Source organism: Pongo pygmaeus, chromosome 11, assembly GCF_028885625.2.
Source record: "Pongo pygmaeus isolate AG05252 chromosome 11, NHGRI_mPonPyg2-v2.0_pri, whole genome shotgun sequence".
NCBI classification, from domain to species: Eukaryota; Metazoa; Chordata; class Mammalia; order Primates; family Hominidae; genus Pongo; species Pongo pygmaeus.
In genome coordinates, this window is record NC_072384.2 from 118,640,249 (window position 1) to 118,657,084 (window position 16,836).

Below are 16,836 nucleotides of genomic sequence, written 5' to 3' on the forward strand. Positions count from 1 at the left end.
CCTAGATTCTCTGTGCATCCTTTGCATCCTTCTTGTCTTCTCTGCTGAATCAGGTCTATCTCTTAGGGCTCGAGTGCCTAACTCCCTCCTCACTCACCTACCTGGAGAGCCTTAAGCAAGACAGACTGAGGAGCCTCTGTCTTGGCCCCGGAAGAGCATCTTAGATGATGCTCCAGATAGGATGGTGACCCTACCAGGCACGTCTTCTGCTCCAGCCTTATAGCTACTAAGCCTTCCCTCACATTCATTCCAGGCCTGACACCCCCTCCCTGAGCCTCACCACTCCCCCACACTTATCCCATTCCAAAGCCTCACTCTCCATATCTGGTCCCAGCTCCATGTTGAATCTCCCTGTTCCCAACACTTCATTGCGACCTTGACTCTCACTCTCCCTCCTTGTAGATCTCTCCTGATTCCTGGCATTCATCCTTTTCTGATATCATGCCAAGCTGCCACCCCATCCCTGCCCCCACCCCATCTTTGATTTCAACATCAATCACTGATCCCCATCTCAAGCTTGATCTAGGTCCTGTCTCTGAGCCTCACCCTATTCCCAACCTCAAGCCTTCCTTGATCCTTCCCCACACATGCTAAACCCACACACTCTCAGTTTTGCTTAAGCTAGTTTGACTTCTGTTTCTATCATTTGCCATCAGAAGAGCCTGACATCATCAGTCCTCACTTGGGACATTTTTACACAGATAAACATCTAGTGAAGCTAAACCACAAAGGCAAATTTAATAAGTGGACAGACGGAGGCTGAACAGGGAGAGGACAGACAAGAGGAGCTTTAAGCAGATGGTGTGCAAATGAGCTGTGGTCTTTTCCGCATGCGTTCATTCCTGTGATCATTATTTATTGAGCATTTAATAGGCTCCAGGCACCAAGGACATAGAGTGAATAAACCGACAGGGCCCTGTCTCCAAGGAGGAAAAACAGACTAAGAAAAAACTGCAATTCATGGAAAGCATTTGGGGAGGGAGTGGTGAGCTCACATAGTTTGAGGAAGCCACACAAGGCTTAACCCAGAAGATGATGCTCACCTCAGGGTGAAGCCGAGACTCCCTGGAGGAGCATTTCCTTTTACTTGTGGACAAAGGGATCCTCCTCCACCTGGGGTATGGGCATGAACAGGAGTTTCTGTGCCTCAAGAGACTATTCTAGCAGGAGTTAAAGCCCCGGGGAATGCTGCCCTTCAACCCAGAGAGGCATCTTTTTAGGAGGTGCTGCCCCCATTCTACTGCAGGAACAGCCAACAATGCTGCACACACCCTTGACTCTGTTACACCCAAGATACTTCCACAGGGACAAGCACGGAACAGAAACTTTATTAGGAACATCTGCCTGCCCAATGGACTGGTGGCTGCACATGGCTTTCTGGGGATGCTGATGCTCCACGCCAGCCTGGAAGCTGCAGGAGGGAAGGGCTAAGGGCTGCTCATTTCGTTCCACCTGGGGCTCAGCAGGTGGCCAGCACATGTGTCTGCGATATTGGTCATGGGGGTAAAGGGGGTTCTTGTGGCATAGGTCTGGCTTCCGAACCCTCTTCCTCTTTGTTCATCCACCACCCCCAAGGGGAACATGTGTTTCCAGCTCCTCACAAGGCCACCTGGCAGGTTGATGTTTTGGCAGTGCCTGCCTCAATGTCTCCAGCAGACACTGCAACACACCTGAGATGGGAAAACCATCCCCTGAGCTCAGATCAGAGCACACAGAGCCACCAGCCTGGTGGCTCAACACTTAACACTCAGAGTTGAGGAGATGCTCCTGTGAGGGTCAACGAGAGCGTCCAGCACTTATGAGGACATAGCTTCAGCCCTGTTCTCTCATCTAATGTCAGATTGGGGGCTTGGATGTGACCATGCTAATTAGCCAGTTAGTGGGTTAAAGATGTGACGTTCAACAGGAACAATGGTGCTTCCTTTCCACGGAGGTGCAAAGGCCGGTCCTTGGAGGTACCTTAACAGCTCCTCAGAAGGTTGGTATGGCCCCTGAAGACACCAGTTCCTAACTTTCCCACATCCTATAGCGTCCCCCCAAAACCCAGATAGTGCCTGTCCAGAGCCAGATCACCTTCCACACACAACCTCAGGGTGTTGGTTATTCTTTCCTTCTGAGAAGAGATATTCCTTCATCGATGGTTTTCAGAGGTTGGAAGAGACATTGACAGATGAAGAAGTGTAGGAGGTAACATGATGACGTGCCAAGAACTCCTTGCTGACCAGGCCATGCATGGCTAGGATCTTGAGGAATCCATGGCGAAAATTTTGGCCGATGAAGGCGTAGATGATGGGGTTGAGGCAGCTATGGAGAAATCCCAGAATCTCGGTGGCATCCAGGGCCCAGCCGATGTCATTGCGGCGCTCACAGCTCTCCTTAATCAACTGGGTCCTCATGAGGGTGTCTGCGAGCAGGACCAGGTTGTAGGGCAGCCAGCAGAGAAGGAAGATGAGGACGACAGCGAAGATGACCCGCATGGCCCGGTGCTTCTGCCCCATGTGGGCCTTAAACAGCGTACACAGGGCGAATCCATAGCAGAACAGCATGACAAACAGCGGCACGATGAAGCCAAAGGTGTGAGGCAGGATCCGCAACACCATCCGCCATTTTGCTGTGTCATTTCCCAGGACCTCATAGCAAACTGGACTGGAATTTTTTGGATGATAAGCCTGGCGGAAAAGGAAGAAGGGCAGGGACAGAATCATAGACAGTCCCCAGCAGCTGAGACAAACAAACTTGACCAAGTGACGCTTCTGGGTCAGTGTGCGTGTGGCATGGACAATGGCCAGGTAACGGTCCACACTGATGCAGGCCAATAGCAGGATGCCACTGTAGAAGTTGACTTCCTTCAGTAGTGAGACCACTTTGCACAGGAGTGTGCCAAAAATCCAGCCATTCACCTTGGAGACGGCCCAGATGGGCAAGGTCAGGGCAAAGAGTAGGTCGGCCAAGGCTAGGTTCAGCAGGTAGACATCAGTGACGGAGCGGCCGACCCTGCTGTATAAGATGACCAGCATCACGAGGGAGTTTCCCAGCAGGCTCAGCAGGAACACTAGGGCATAGGTGACAATCACAACATACTTGTTGAGTGTCTCAGTCTCTAGCCTACAGGGTGTGTAATCTTCATCTATAGGTGGCATGCCAGTGAAATTTGGATCACCGTCATAATCCCACATCTGTGGATCTGTAATATTCGACATGCCCTCTTCAGTTTCAGCAATGGTTTGATCTAGCTGGAAGGTTAGAAGGAAGGAAATGTGATTTAGTAGCTCGGATTCAAGGCATTCTCATCAAGGATGTGAGAGCAGTTACTGGGATACCCTTGGCTTCCCTGTTGGTTTGGCAATGAGAGCTCCCCTTCCTCCTTTGCCTCCAACCTGGTCTTCTTTGGAGGTTGGCTTCCCAGTGTTCTCCACCTTCCACAACTCTAAGGCCTGACCTGAGTGTGGGGTAAGATGGAATATGGGGAAAACACCTTAACCCTTGCTCAACCTACAACTGCCTCCTCTCAGCCTATGTCTCTACCTCTGTCCCTCTTTAGCCTTCTCCATCCTCAGCTGTGTCTGTGCATTTGGATGTGGGGACCAGGTTGGTCTTAGACATTCAGGGAAGGGCCAGCATTAAGCAAAATGCAAGAAGGCAAACCTGTTCCCAGGTGGCCCCTTCTACTATTTCCTTTCCTATGTTCTCCCTGATTCTTGTTTACCCTCCTTAAAATCTACTGGGGGAAGGAAGTGATAACAACACATTGCATTAAACTGTATATTTTAAGCCTTGTCTTTAAATAAGGAGCACACATTTTGTTCCTCTGTCTAAAGGAGTTTTAAGTATTTGAGAAGATAAAGTCTCCATCTTTGTCCGTGAAACCCTCCACCCCCGACAAAATCCACAGAATGGTTCAAGAGTTTTCAAATATATTTCCTATTGTGAAATATTTTGCTGAAATAAGATCTCCCCAGAAGCCCAGTATGTGAAACAGACAAAAGCTGAGCCACTGTAGGGCAGAGTGTGCTAATCTCCCAACCCAGATGGCCCATAAAGGGCCCCTCAAAGCTCCAGGACTTTCCAGAGAATAGTCTGAAAACCTTTGGAAAGTCACCCAGGTTGGTTGTAAAGACACCTAGCATCCAGTCTTCATTCTATCCTGATTCTACCATTAATAAGTTTTGTGTGTAATCCCAGCACTTTGGGAGGCCAAGGCAGGCAGATCATGAAGTCAGGAGTTCGAGACCAGCCTGACCAACATGATGAAACCCCGTCTCTTCTAAAAATACAAAAAAATTATCTGGGTGTGGTGGCGTGCACCTGTAATCCCAACTACTCAGGAGGCTGAGGCAGGAGAATCGCTTGAACCCGGGAGATGGAGGTTGCAGTGAGCCGAGATCTTGCCATTGCACTACAGCCTAGGCGACAGAGCAAGACTCCATCTCAAAATAAATAAATAAATAAATAAGTCTCATGACCTTGAGTGGGGTCTCATACCCCTAGAGATTTCAGTCTTCTCATCTGCAAATTGAGGAAGACAGAATCATCCACCTCTCATTTGTTGCCAGGCCTGAGGATGTATGATGAGTCCACTCAGATCCACACATTTTAGTATGTTCCCTCCCTACTAGTATTTGCATTTTCACTGAAGACAAAGTCTTAAGGTGAAGCAATAAACATCAAATTGGGGAATTGTCAGCCTCTTCCCACAAAAGGGTAAGGCATAAAAAGAGGGAACGAGGAGGCTGTCCTCTTCACCTGCTACCTCCATGTATGAGTGGTGATCACAAGAGAGGAAGCAGGCAGCAGAAATCCTCAGCTCCCACAGAAATGAACACATTTTCCAAAATAAAGTCAAGCCAAGCAGCCCTACCCCACAGAAAGTCCTAGCAAGCAGAAGTGGCTTCCTACCTGAGGCACCAGCCAGGTGTGTCCAATGGTAGGAGCTGCAGTCAGAGATCAGGGTGACTTAACAGCTACAGGGCACTTGATGAATAAAGGGAAATAAGGAAACCACGTCAGACGACACCTCCCTTCTGAGCCCCACCCTTGTCTACATTTGGGGAAGAACAGTTTAAGTCAAGGGATCACAGACTTGTGATTAGAGACTGCCAGGGTCCATATGACCAAGTGGGGGTCCCAGGTGTGAAGCTGGGGTTGAGGGTCCATTATCTGAATTCTCCACTCTATGGATGATCATTTTTATTATTTTCCTTTTCTTGAATTTATTTCCATTTGTTTATTCCTAAATTCCCTAGTATATCACCTGTGGAAGCTTGCAACTTGCCTGACAAGTATAAAGAGCAAAGGATTTGACTTACAGCAGAGACTTCAGAAGGAGTCCCCCGTAGGAGGGACTTTGGGGCAATCTAGTGGGAAAGAGGAGGAGGACTGCACTTGAGTTGTGTTTGAACAGCAGGTACTCAATCTCTACTTATTTTGCAGGCTTCTTTGAGGTGGCCTAGCTCGGATTCAAGGCATTCTCATCAAAGATGTGAGAGCAGTTACTGGGATATCTTTGGCTTCCCTGTTGGTTTGGCAATGAGAGCTCCCCTTCCTCCTTTGCCTCCAACCTGGTCTTCTTTGGAGGTTGGCTTCCCAGTGTTCTCCACCTTCCACAACTCCAAGACCTGGCCTCAATCTCTACTTATTTTTCAGGCTTTTTGAGGGTATTTGAATGGAACACAAACCCTCCTTTGCCGCCAGCCACTCTTTTGCACAATCACTGCCAATGACCAGTTGGTTTAAATGGCTCTGAGGCTGACGGCATAGGCCACTCCCAGAGTCTGGCTGGTTGGCAGAGAGACCACAGAGCTGGGGCAGTCCACGAATGGAAGAGCTGGGGTCAAGGTCACTACAGCCTCCGTCTCAGTAATGGAGAACGGCTTCTCTGGGAACCCACCTTAGCTGCCTCCAGCAGCTAATGGCTGTCCCCTAGCTTGAGTCTTCTGGCACCTTTGTCACTTCTCCATATAATATGAACCCTACTGTGAGGCATTTACAAGTCAGCCCTCTTCTAGCTTGGGAGCCATGAGACAGCAAGAGCCTTCTTCAATTCATTTTTATGTTCTCTTTCAGGGAATATAGTAGGTGCTCAATCAACAGTTGTGGAATAAATGAAGGGAGACATTTCTCCTGTGATTCATGGACCCTAAGTCACCACCACGATTCAATGTCTATTGCTTTTGGCTACACACTAAAGTCATTGGTATGCCTGATAGCTTCACTTCCACACAGCCCAGCTGGTCTGCCTGGCATTGCTTCTTCCCAACCTTCCTCCAATGTTTGGAGCTAGTGCCAGTCTGTGCAAGTATAAATCCTGCCCTACCACAAATGCCAAATTTACCATGCCATAGATTCCTACAGTTCTGCACTGGAAAGAATTTTCTTCTTTTTTTAAGAGACAGGCTCTCACTGTGTTGCCAAGGCTAGAATGCAGTGGTGTGATCATAGCTCAGTGTAACCCCAAATGCCTGGGCTCAAGCAATCCTCCCACCTCAACCTCCAGAGTAGCTGGGACTACAGGCAAGACCCACTACATCTGGCTTTCTTTTTTTATATTTTATTTTTATTTTTATTTTTTATTTATTTATTTATTTGTAGAGAAAGGGTCCTGATATACTGCCCAGGCTTATCTTGAACTCCTAACCTCTAGTGATCCTCCTGCCTTTGCCTCCCAAAGCACTGGGATTACAGGCATAAGCCACCATGCCCAGCCAGCAAGCCTATTTTTTAAGCTAAGTTGCGCTCTCCTCCTGGGCTCTTTTATCATTCATAAATGGTAACAGGAAGTGTAAGGAGACAATAGCCACTCATGCTTTGCTTTTACTGATGTTGGACTATTGTGCTCTGATGCCTAGACTAGAAAGGAGTCAAAGATGGAGTAGTCCTAGGAGGTGGGAGACTCCCTCTATTAATCATCTAGGGAAAAAGCAGCCCCGAGGGCAGAAAATAGTCACTGGGTACACAGGAGAAAAAAGACGGGGGCCTAGACTGCAAAACACCTGCCTATACTCAAGAACCACCCTGAGGCCGGGAGAAGGATAGTTTTTGCCACAAGGGGGCAGCAGTCACAGGACAGGGAATCCCCTGCAAGACACCCCCCTTGAGAAAGACCAGGGCCAAGAGCAGGTATATTTAATACCGGGTGTTAAGTTCTTCTTGGTATATAATTCCTTTCTGCTTTTCCTAAACCCTCAGTAAGTCGGTTCACCATGCCAGTCTATTTCAAGGAATCACTGAGGGGTTAGGGAAGGGTCTGGTCTCCTGGAGCCCAAAGAGTGAAGGGGAGCAGCCCTGCTGCATGAGCATGGTGGAGGCAACAGCGATGCTGGGGTCTCCAGGAGAAGTTTCATCTGGAGGACAAGGGTGGAAAGAACCTTTCACTTTGCAGTAGGACGAGCATTTCACTGAAGGAGGGAGAAAGCACATATAGATGAGTTTAGAATAAAATTTTACCCACTTCAAAATGTTCCAGCTCAGCCCACCCAACCTATCTTCTATACCTCACTTCCCACTTATAACTGCGCCCTCTTAAAATGGCCTAGAATGCTCCTGCTGAGAAAGCATTTTTCCATTCCATGTAGAGCTCCCAATGCCACAAAGAAAGCTGTGACAGGTGCAGCCCGAATGCCAGTCAACTGGCAAAATGTAGCATCTCTTTGGGTGACATCTCCTTACCACTCTGTTTCAAACATGATGACTTCTACGCAGACTATGTGAACAGCGCAATGTGGCTGTAAGAACATCTATTTTGTCCCTGCATCAGCCTTATGCCAGCTTAAGCATCTCTTCTCATTCCTCCAGAAGAATCCACTTGGATCTGGGATCAAAGTAGAGGAAAGTGGTAGAGGGAGGTTTCTCCTCTCTCCCCAGTGACGTCCTCGTAACCACAGCAACAGGCTCAGGGAGTGAGTCTGTGACCTAAGATTATCCAGTCAGAGCAAATGTCAGATGTTTGCTCAATGAATGTGGAAAAGCAAGTATATAGTCTTATTGCAGTCAGCAGCCTTTTTGCTACCATAAATGGCAAAAACAGTCCAAGGAAAAAGCAACACACAGAAGAAGGCAGAGTTGAGAGAATCAGAGAAACAGACCAAGAGTCCTGAACAAACCATGCCCAGAGGCCATCTTCTCTCTGTACTTTCTTCGGTTCCATGAGCCAATAAATTGTCTTTATTGTTAAGACCAGTTTAAGTTGACTTTTCTGTTACCAGCAACCAAAACATGACCAACTGTGGGAGTTCTGGAAACCAAACGTGGTCTAGGATGAGAGGAGCAGGGAGTAGTGTCATTGAGACACTGGGTCCAGGCTGCAGTGGTAAAGATACAGGGGCATTGACAGACACGTGACCTAGCCAGGTGCAGACCTCCCAGCCCTGATCTCCAGTCTCCAGAGGAAGCCAGAGAAGGACCTTGAAAAGTGAGCATATTTGTTTCCTGCAATCTCCATTTTAAAACTAAAATTAAATTAAAAAATTATTTCCTGCAATCTCAATTTAAAAAAAAAAAATTAACAAATAAATAAATAGGCCAGGCATGGTGGCTCTTGCCTGTAATCCCAACCTTTGAGAGGCCAACATGGGAGGATTGCTTGAGTTCAGGAGTTCAGGACAAGCCTGGGCAACATAGCAAGACCTATCTCTCTAAAAATAAAAAGTCAAAGTCAAAGTCAAAATTAGCTGGGCATGGTGGTGCGTGCCTGTAGTCCCAGCTATTAGGGAGGGTGAGGCAGGAGGATCACTTGAGCCAGAAAGATCAAGGCTACAATGAGCTATGATCACACCACTGCACTCCAGCCTGGATGATGAAGTGAGATCCTGTCTCTAAATAAATAAACAAAGTGAGCCTGGGAAACACAGTGACACCCATTTCTACAAAAATGTTTTAATTATCTGGATGTAGTGGCACACACCTGTAGTCCCAGCTACATGGAAAGCTGAGGCAAGAGGGTCGCTTGAGCCCAGGAGTTCAAGGCTGCAGTGAGCTATGATCACTCCACTGCACTCCAGCCTGGAAGACAGAGTGATATACTGTCCTGAAAGAAAGAAAAATTAAAAAAGGAAAGTGAGCTTCTGAGCACTCATCTGAAGGAAACCCTCTGGAATGGATTCAGAAAATCCGCATGAAGAACCCAGAATTCCCTGCTTTGAAGCCAGCCAGACCAGGATGGAAATACTGGCTCTTCTTTACTAGTTCATGATCTTGGGATGGTGATAGGAAAGCATTTTTCTATTCTATGCAGAACACCCAGTGCCATGAAGAAAGCTGTGACAGGTGCAGCCTGAATGCCAGTCAACTGGTGAAATGTGGCATCTCTTAACATTTATCAAAATATCCTTATCTATAAAAATGGGGATAATAATACTTACCTGTCCAAGCTGTTGTGATGATGGAAGGCTTGAGCACCAAACAAGCTGGTACAAATACCAACTCTGTCCCTGGCTAGATGTGTGCCCTTGGGCAACTTAGATGCTCACTGTGTGCCTCAGTTTTCTCACCTGTAAAAGGATAATAAAAGTAGGACCTAGTTTATAGGATTGGCATCAGGATCAATTAGTTAATATATGTAAAGTTGTTGGCAGATAGTAAGTGTTCAGTCACTTTTAGTTCATCCTGGTCTGGCTGGCTCCAAAGCAGGGAATTCTGGGTCCTTCATGAGGATTTTCTGAATCCATTCCGGAGGGTTTCCTTCAAATGAGTGCTCAGATGCCCACTTTCCTTTATTTTTCTTTCTTTCGGGACAGGACATCCCTCTGTCTCCCAGGCTGCAGTGCAGTGGAGTGATCATAGCTCACTGCAGCCTTGAACTCCTGGGTTCAAGCGATCCTCTTGCCTCAGCCTCCCATGTAGCTGGGACTATAGGTGTGTGCCACCACATCCAGATAATTAAGACACTTTTGTAGAGATGAGGGTCTTGCTATGTTGCCCAGGCTCTTATGATCACTTTATTTATTTATTTATTTATTTATTTATTTATTATTTATTTATTTATTTATTTTGTACACAACCCCCATGGTCCCGTTGGGGAGCTGTGTATCAAACACACCAAAAAATGCAGAACCTTTGACGCTGAAATTCCACTAAAAGAGGGAAGAGAGGAAGGGAGGAAGAGGAGAGAGGGAGGGAGGAAGGAAGAAGGAAGGAGGGAGGGAGGGAAGGAAGGAAGGAAAGAAGGAAGGAAGGAAGGAAGGAAAGTAAGTTTATCACAGGGTTGTTTATAATAATAAAACAGCAATAATTTCAATGTTCTTCAAAAAATGTTTATACAAATTATACTGGATTTATAAAATGGAACACCATGCTTCTATTTAAAATAATGTACACTATAATTAATGCTATGGAAAAGTGTTTGTAATAGGATACTAAGTGGCAATAAAGATTAACAAGCAGAATGTACAGTATAACATTTTGTATCAAATACATATATGTATATGCACAGGGAAAACATGAGAAACGTAGTCAAATGTTAGCAGGGGTTATCTTTGGGGATTGTAGATATTTGGGATTGTAGATATTTGCTTCCTTGCTTATGTCTTTTGATGTTGCTCAATCTTTAAAATAAGCATTACTTTTGCAATCAGAAAAAAAAAAAAATACACACAAGGCACAGTGGTTCACGCCTGTAATCCCAACACTTCAGGAGGCTGAGGTGGGTGGACTGCTTGAGATCAGGAGTTCGAAACCAGCTTGGCCAACATGGTGAAACCCTGTCTCCACTAAAAATACAAAAATTAGCTGGGCATGGTGGCGTGTGCCTGTACTCCCAGCTACTTGGGAGGCTGAGGCAGGAGAATCGCTTGAGCCTGGGAGGCAGAGGTGAGCTGAGATTGCACCATTGCACTCCAGCCTGGGCAGAAGAACGAGACTCAGTCTCAAAAGATAAAAGAAAAAGAATACATATTTAGCCATTTTCATAAAAAAATCAGTAAATAAATACCACTGCAGCAGTCACTCCCGTCCCCTCACTCCAATTTGCCTGCACAGCTCTGTTTGTGAGCAGACGCCCAGGACTCTGAGCTTCCGCTCCACTGGGCTCCTCCCTCCTCAGCCCTGAAACCTGCAGGCTTTTTTGCCTCTGGGCTCCCACACCACTTAGTTCTCCACTGCTGCTGTTTTCTCAGACTGTTTCATGCTTATTTCTAGGAGTCTTTGTCTCACACTGGACTATGAGTAGGCAGGACTCAGGCACAAAGCCTGGCACCTGGTCATGATTCATAAAGATCCCCTGCCTTCTCTCCTGGCCCCTCCTGAAGGCCGGAACTGTAAAGGATTCTAGTTTGCATCCCTGGTGCCCAGCAAAGTGTGTGACACAAGGAGGGGTGTGTGACCTCTGCAGGTGCCTGGGGCCTGGGCTCAGAAAAGCCCCACCTTAGCGTCCGATATTCTACAGTTGCTGTCTTATAATTCTTAATAATTTTATCTTGGAATGTGTGTTTTATAAGTGAAGTCAGCCAGGCACAGTGACTCATGGCTGTAATCCCAGCACTTTGGGAGGTCAAGACTAGAGGATCGCTTGAGCCCAGGAGTTTGAAATCAGCCTGGGCAACATAGCGAGATCCCCATCTTGACAAAAAAAAAATTTTTTTTTTAGGCCGAGCACGATGGCTCACGCCTGTAATCCCAGCACTTTGGGAGGCAGAGGCAGGCGGATCACGAGGTCAGAAGTTCAAGACCAGCCTGGCCAACATAGTGAAACCCTGTCTCTACTAAAAATACAAAAACTAGCTGGGCATGGTAGCACGTGCCTGTAATCCCAGCTATGCGGGAGGCTGAGGCAGGAGAATTGCTTGAACCTGGGAGGTAGAGGTTGCAGGGAGCCAAGATCATGCCACTGCACTCCAGCTTGGGTGACAGAGCAAGACTTCGTCTCAAAAAAAAAAAAAGGTTTTTTTTTTAATTATAAGGAAAAAAACATGTGAGGTCCACTGGGTCATGCACAGATACTGGGAGCCTCAGCTCGCATGCTGTCCCACCTCTGTTGCCTTGAGGGATGAGGTCTCAGCTACCCGCTCCCCAGCCCCAAGACCACCGCAGTCCTCACTTTCATGCGCGTCCGTGTGAAGAGACCACCAAACAGGCTTTGTGTGAGCAATAAAGCTGTTCATTTCACCTGGGTGCAGGTGGGCTGACTCCGAAAAGAGAGTCAACAAAGGATGGTGGATTATCATTAGTTCTTATAGGTTTTGGGATAGGCGGTGAAGTTAAGAGCAATGTTTTGCGGGCAGGGGTGGATCTCACAAAGTACATTCTCAAGGGTGGGGAGAATTACAAAGAAACTTCTTAAGGGTGGGGGAGATTACAAAGTACATTGATCAGTTAGGGTGAGGCAGAAACAAATCACAATGGTGGAACGTCATCAGTTAAGGCTATTTTTACTTCTTTTGTGGATCTTCAGTTACTTCAGGCCATTTGGATGTACACGTGCAAGTCACAGGGGATGCGATGGCTTGGCTTGGGCTTAGAGGCCTGACATTCCTGCCTTCTTATATTAATAAGAAAAATAAAACAGAATAGTGTTGAAGTCTTGGGGTGGCGAAAATTTTTGGGGGGTTGTATGGAGAGAGAATGGGCGATGTTTCTCAGGGCTGCTTCAAGCGGGATTAGGGGCAGCGTGGGAACCTAGAGTGGGAGAGATTAAGCTGAAGGAAGATTTTGTGGTAAGGGTTGATATTGTGGGGTTGTTAGAAGAAACATTTGTCATTTAGAATTATTGGTGGTGGCCTGGATACAGTTTTGTATGAATTGAAAAACTAGATGGAATAAGAGAAGGAGAAAAACAGGTATAAAAGGTCGAAGAATTGGGAGGACCTAGGACATCTGATTAGAGAGTGCCTAAGGAGATTCAGCATAGTCCTGCCAGCAAAGATTATTTATTTACTTCAAGAGTTAAGAGTGGCAGTTTTGGGATAGCACGAGGAGATATCAGCTGTGATGGCTTGGCGCAACAGTGTAAACTGGCAGTGTAAACAAGAGCAGGGCATGTATGAGTAGTTGAGAACGATGAATAGGAGTATGACTAGACAGAAGATAGTAGGGATGACAAGTTTTTTGGGGGCACAGTCTAAGTTGGTCTGGTGTCTGGAATGAGACTGGGGCCTAATAAAAAGGAGCGTCTATACAGGAGCTTACATGGGCTGTACCTTGTAGCATTCTGAGGACAGGTCTGACTTCTGAGAAGGGAAAGTGGTAAAAGTATTGTCCAGTCCTTTTTAAGTTGGGCTGAGCTTGGCGAGGTGTGTTTTTAAAAGACCTTTAGTCTGTTCTACTTTTCTTGAAGACAGAGGACCATAAGGGATATAAAGGTTTCACTGAATACTAAGAGCCTGAAAAACTGCTTGGCTGATTTGACTAATAAAGGCTGGTCTGTTATCAGACTGTATAGAGGTAGGAAGGCTAAACTGAGGAATTATGTCTGACAGAAGGGAAGAAATGACTGTGTGGCCTTCTCAGACTATGTAGGAAAGGCCTCTACTTATAGTGAAAGTGTCTACTTAGACTAAGAGGTATTTTAGTTATCTGACTCGGGGCATGTTGAGTAAAGCTAATTTGCCAGTCCTGGGTGGGGGCAAATCCTCAAGCTTGATGTGTAGGGAAGGGAGGGGGCCTGAATAATCCCTGAGGAGTAGTAGAATAGCAGATGGAACACTGAGAATTTATTTCCTTGAGGATAGATTTCCACGATGGAAAGGAAATGAGAGGTTCTAAGAGGCAGGCTAGTGGCTTGTGCTATGGCATAGCCTGCCTTTGCTGGTGTGTGGCGATTAGGCCTGGTGGAACTGCCATCAATAAATCAAGCGTGATCAGGGTGAGGAACAGGAAAGAAGGAAATATGGGGAAATGGGGTGAATGTCAGGTGGCTCAGAGAGATACAGTCATGGGGGTCAGGTGTGGTATCAGGAATAATGTGGGAGGCCAGATTGAAGTCCGGGCCAGGAACAACGGTAATTGTGGGACTTAACAAAGAGTGAGTACAGCTGAAGGAGCCAGGGAGGAGAAAGTATATGCGTCAGGTATGAGGAAGAAAATAGATTTTGGAAGTTATGAGAAATGTAGAGAGTGAGTTGAGCATAGTTTGTGATTTTTAGGGCCTCTAAAAGTATTAAAGCAGTGGCAGCCGCTGCAGGCAGACATGAGGGCTAGACTAAAACAGTAAGGTCAAGTTGTTTGGACAGAAAGGCTACAGGGTGCGGTCCTGGCTCTTGTGTAAGAATTCTGACTGCACTAACCATGCCTAGGAAGGAAAGGAGTTGTTGTTTTGTAAGGGATTGAGGTTTGGAAGATTAATTGCACACGATCAGCAGGGAGAGCACGTGTGTTTTTATGAGAATTATGCCGAGATACGTAACAGATGAGGATGAAATTTGGGCTTGACTGAAGTAATGGGGGCTGTCTGTGAAGCCCTGCGGCAGTACAGCCCAGGTAATTTGCTGAGCCTAATGGGTGTCAGGGTCAGTCTAAGTGAAAGCAAAGAGAGGCTGGGATGAAGGGTGCAAAGGAATAGTAAAGAAAGCATGTTTGAGATCCAGAACAGAATAACGGGTAGTAGAGGGAGGTATTGAGGATAGGAGAGTATATGGGTTTGGCACCATGGGGTGGATAGGCAAAACAATTTGGTTGATAAGGTGCAGATTCTGAACTAACTTGTAAGCCTTGTCTGGTTTTAGGACAGGTAAAATGGGGGAATGGTAAGGAGAGTTCATAGGCTTTAAAAGGCCATGCTGTAGCAAGCAAGTGATACAGGCTTTAATCCTTTTAAAGTGTGCAGTGGGATGGGATCTTGGCATTGAGCGGGGTAAGGGTGATTAGGTTTTAATGAGATGGTAAGGGGTGCATGATCAGTCACTGAGGAGGGAGTAGAGGTATCTTATACTTGTGGGTTAAGGTGGGGGGATACAAGAGGAGGACGTAAAGGAGGCTTTGGATTGGCAAGAAGGGTGGCAATGAGATGCAGCTGTAGTCCAGGAATAGTCAGGGAAGCAGATAATTTGGTTAAAATATCTTGGCCTAACAAGGGAACTGGGCAGGTGGGGATAACTGAAAAAGAGTGCATAAAAGAGTATTGTCTAAGTTGGCACCAGAGCTGGGGAGTTTTAAGAGGTTTAGAAGCCTGGCTGTCAATACCTACAACAGTTATGGAGGCAAGGGAAACAGGCCTTTGAAAAGAAGGTAATGTGGAGTGGGTAGCCTCCGTATTGATTAAGAAGGGGACGGACTTACCCTCCACTGTGAGCGTTACCTAAAGCTCGGCACCCGTGATGGTCTACGGGGCTTCCGAGGCAATCAGGCAGCGTCAGTCTTCAGCAGCTAAGCCAAGAAGGAGTCAGTCAGAGAGCCTTGGGCCAGAGTTCCAGGGGCTCTGGGAGTGGCTGCCAGGTGAGTTGAACAGTCCGATTTCCATGGCGTCCTGCACAGATGAGACATGGCTTAGGAGGAATCCTGGGCTGCAGGCATTCCTTGCCCTGGTGGTCAGATTTCTGGCACTTGTAGCAAGCTCCTGGGGGAGGAGGTTCTGGAGGAATGCCTGGCCGCTGCGGTTCAGGCGTTTGGAAGTTCTTGTGTGCTGGAGATGTAGCTGGAGTTTGTCTCACAGTGCAGGCAAGGAATTGCAACTTTTTTATTATTGTACACCTTGAAGGTGAGGTTAATTAAGTCCTGTTGTGAGGTTTGAGGGCCAGATTCCAATTTTTGGAGTTTTATTTAATGTCGGGAGCAGATTGGGTAATAAAATGTATATTGAGAATAAGATGGCCTTTTGACCTTTTAGGGTCTAGGGCTGTAAAGCGTCTCAGGGTTGCTGCTGAGCGAGCCATGAACTGGGCTGGGTTTTTATATTTGATGAAAAAGAGCCTAAATGCTTCTGATTTGAGACAAAGAAAAAGGAGCATTAACCTTGACTATGCCTTTCGCTCCAGCCACCTTTTTAAGAGTAAATTGCTGGGCCGGTGGGGGAGGGCTAGTCACGGAATGAAACTGTAAGCCAGACCAGGTGTGAGGAGGGGAGGCGATAAAAAGATTATAGGGTAGAGGAGCGGAGGCTGAGGAAGAATTGGGACCTAGCTTGGCCTGGCAAGGAGGGGAGAGGTCAGATGGGTCTGTAGAAAAGGAAGATTAGAAAGACTCAGCGACGCTTGGGGTTGGGACTGAGGGGACAGGCAGGAGGGAAAGAAGGAAGATTTGGGATGAGTTGCACTGGGCACAGAGACTAGGAAGGGACTGACGTGTAAAAGAATGCCTGGACGTCAGGCACCTCAGACCATTTGCCTATTTTACAACAAGAATTATTTAGATCTTGTAGGATGGAAAAATTGAAAGTGCCATTTTCCAGCTATTTGGAACTACTGTCGAGTTTGTATTGGGGTCAAGTGGCATTGCAAAAGAAAATAAGATGCTTAGATTTTAGGTCAGGTGAGAGTTGAAGAGGTTTTAAGTTCTTAAGAATACAGGCTAAGGGAAAAGAAGGAGGAATGGAACGTTGCCCATAGTGAAGGAGGCAAGTCCAGAAAAAAGAGTAGAGACATGGAGAAGGGGTGGGGGTTTCTTGCCCTCCAGAAAAGCAGAGAAAGGGTTGGGGCATGGAAATAAGGGATTGGGGGTTCTTGCCCCCTAGAAAAGCGGGACTTGCCGCCAACGGTGAAGGAGAAGGGGTTGAGGGGTTCTTGCCCCTGCCCCAGAAGAGCAGAGAAGGGGTAGAGACACAGAGAGAAGGGGTTGGGGTATTTGCCCCTCCCCCAGAAAAGCGGGACTTGCCGCTAAGGGTGAAGGAGAAGGGGTTGAGGGGTACTTGCCCCTGCCCCAGAAAATCAGAGAAGGGGTAGAGACATGGAGAGAAGGGGTTGAGGTACTTGCCCC

At 46.9% G+C, this 16,836-nt stretch overlaps 1 protein-coding gene across 1 annotated transcript; it reads right to left on the reverse strand.

Moving 5' to 3' along the window:
* Positions 1–835: 835 nt before the first annotated feature.
* CXCR1 (C-X-C motif chemokine receptor 1) lies at positions 836–15,298 on the reverse strand. The gene is made up of 4 exons (XM_054479061.1): positions 15,205–15,298; positions 9,357–9,485; positions 4,897–4,971; positions 836–3,233 (listed from the first exon to the last, which is right to left on the reverse strand). Exon 4 carries the CDS (start codon positions 3,198–3,200, stop codon positions 2,145–2,147), a length of 1,056 nt encoding a protein of 351 aa, XP_054335036.1. The 5' UTR covers positions 3,201–3,233; positions 4,897–4,971; positions 9,357–9,485; positions 15,205–15,298; the 3' UTR covers positions 836–2,144.
* Between the last annotated feature and the right edge of the window lie 1,538 nt (positions 15,299–16,836).